This window comes from Kryptolebias marmoratus, linkage group LG12 (genome assembly GCF_001649575.2).
Source record: "Kryptolebias marmoratus isolate JLee-2015 linkage group LG12, ASM164957v2, whole genome shotgun sequence".
In the NCBI taxonomy this organism is placed as follows: Eukaryota; Metazoa; Chordata; class Actinopteri; order Cyprinodontiformes; family Rivulidae; genus Kryptolebias; species Kryptolebias marmoratus.
The window spans coordinates 62,119-63,444 of NC_051441.1; the positions used below are offsets into that span (position 1 = coordinate 62,119).

At 45.5% G+C, this 1,326-nt stretch overlaps 1 protein-coding gene across 1 annotated transcript in view; it reads right to left on the reverse strand.

Moving 5' to 3' along the window:
• Positions 1–153: 153 nt before the first annotated feature.
• Positions 154–1,326, reverse strand: part of kat8 (K(lysine) acetyltransferase 8) — a 19,007-nt gene continuing 17,834 nt past the window's right edge. Inside the window, exon 10 of the mRNA XM_017438311.3 lies at positions 154–952. Within this exon, the coding sequence (XP_017293800.1) occupies positions 662–952 (291 nt within the window). The 3' untranslated portion in view covers positions 154–661. The remainder of the gene's footprint in view (positions 953–1,326) is intronic.

The following is a 1,326-nucleotide window of genomic DNA, read 5'->3' on the forward strand; positions in this document are numbered from 1 at the left end:
CCTGATGGTGCAGGACTCCCTGATGGTGCAGGACTCCCTGATGGTGCAGGACTCGGGTCTGAAGAGTGGGTTTTTGTACGTTAGGCAGTGAACGAGGATCACTCTTCCACACTTTTCCTTTTATTGTTCGAAATGAGAACAGAGACTTCTGGGCTCAGCAAACGTCACACATTTATTGGTAAATATATTCCACTGAATTCACACATGTTAAGGTAAACAACATCATAATGAATTAATTTAATTACTGATCCCTGTTTGTTCATTTCCCCTGAAATAACAGTGCTGATTTATTTATGATTGTAGTGCAAATATTGATCAATAAAGTGCAAAGGTGTCTTAAAAATGACGTAAAGGCAAAGCAGGTCTCAGAGATGATAAACAAACTGATTAAAAAGTTTAAGACTAATGCTTCTATAAATCCATCAATAAATTCACATTTTACTTTTAATGATCAAAAAACAGCCAAAGTCCAAAAGACATTAGAAAGAGCTTCAGAAAGTTTTGATCCAGATCCCTTCAACAGATTACAGAAGGTTTGGAAATCTGAAGATTAGGATTATTGCACAGTCCTGTGTGCATCAACAGTCAGACTGAAAATAAAAAAGATATTAATGATCAAAGTGTCCACTTCAAGATCGGTTCAGTTTTGTGTCTCAGGATTTCAGGAGAAGAGCTGCAGAGACAAGGCGATGATGAGGAGGTTAAAGCAGACGAAGAAGGTGCAGTGAGTCTGGGTGGAGCTGGAGGTGGTGGTGGTGGTGTTGGCCGGGACTTCTGGAGACAGAAACGTCCCCAGCATCCGAGTCAGGAAGTCCTGATAGCGTGTCAGCTTGTCAAAGAGCATCTCAGCCGTCTGCCGCTTCCTCCTGCTGGAGCTGCTTGGACCTGAGAGCACGGCCGCCTGGAACCAGGAACGGTCCTGCTGACACATGAGCGGGCTGCCGGAGTCCCCCTGAGCAAACACAAGATTCATCAGGGACCAACAGCACTGTCAGCATTCGCTGATGGATTACAGGAAAAAAGGAGAATCCAAACTACGGCAAGAATCAGAGTCTCACTGAGGTACATTAATCATTTAGGATCTGTACTTTCAACGATTTCATTCTCCAGGACAGAAGAAAAAACATCTGTGTCTCTTTCCTGTCCTCTCAAAGCAGCCGAGGCAAATGGAGTCCGGTTCTTCCTGTTACCAGGGTCAAAGGTCTCAGAGATGGATCAGGGTCAGGGTCAGGGTCAGAGTTACCTACCTTGACCCTGACGGCCCGTCCTGAGAGGACAGCTGCAGCCGCTGACGGCCGTCCTGAGAGGACAGCTGCAGCCACTGAC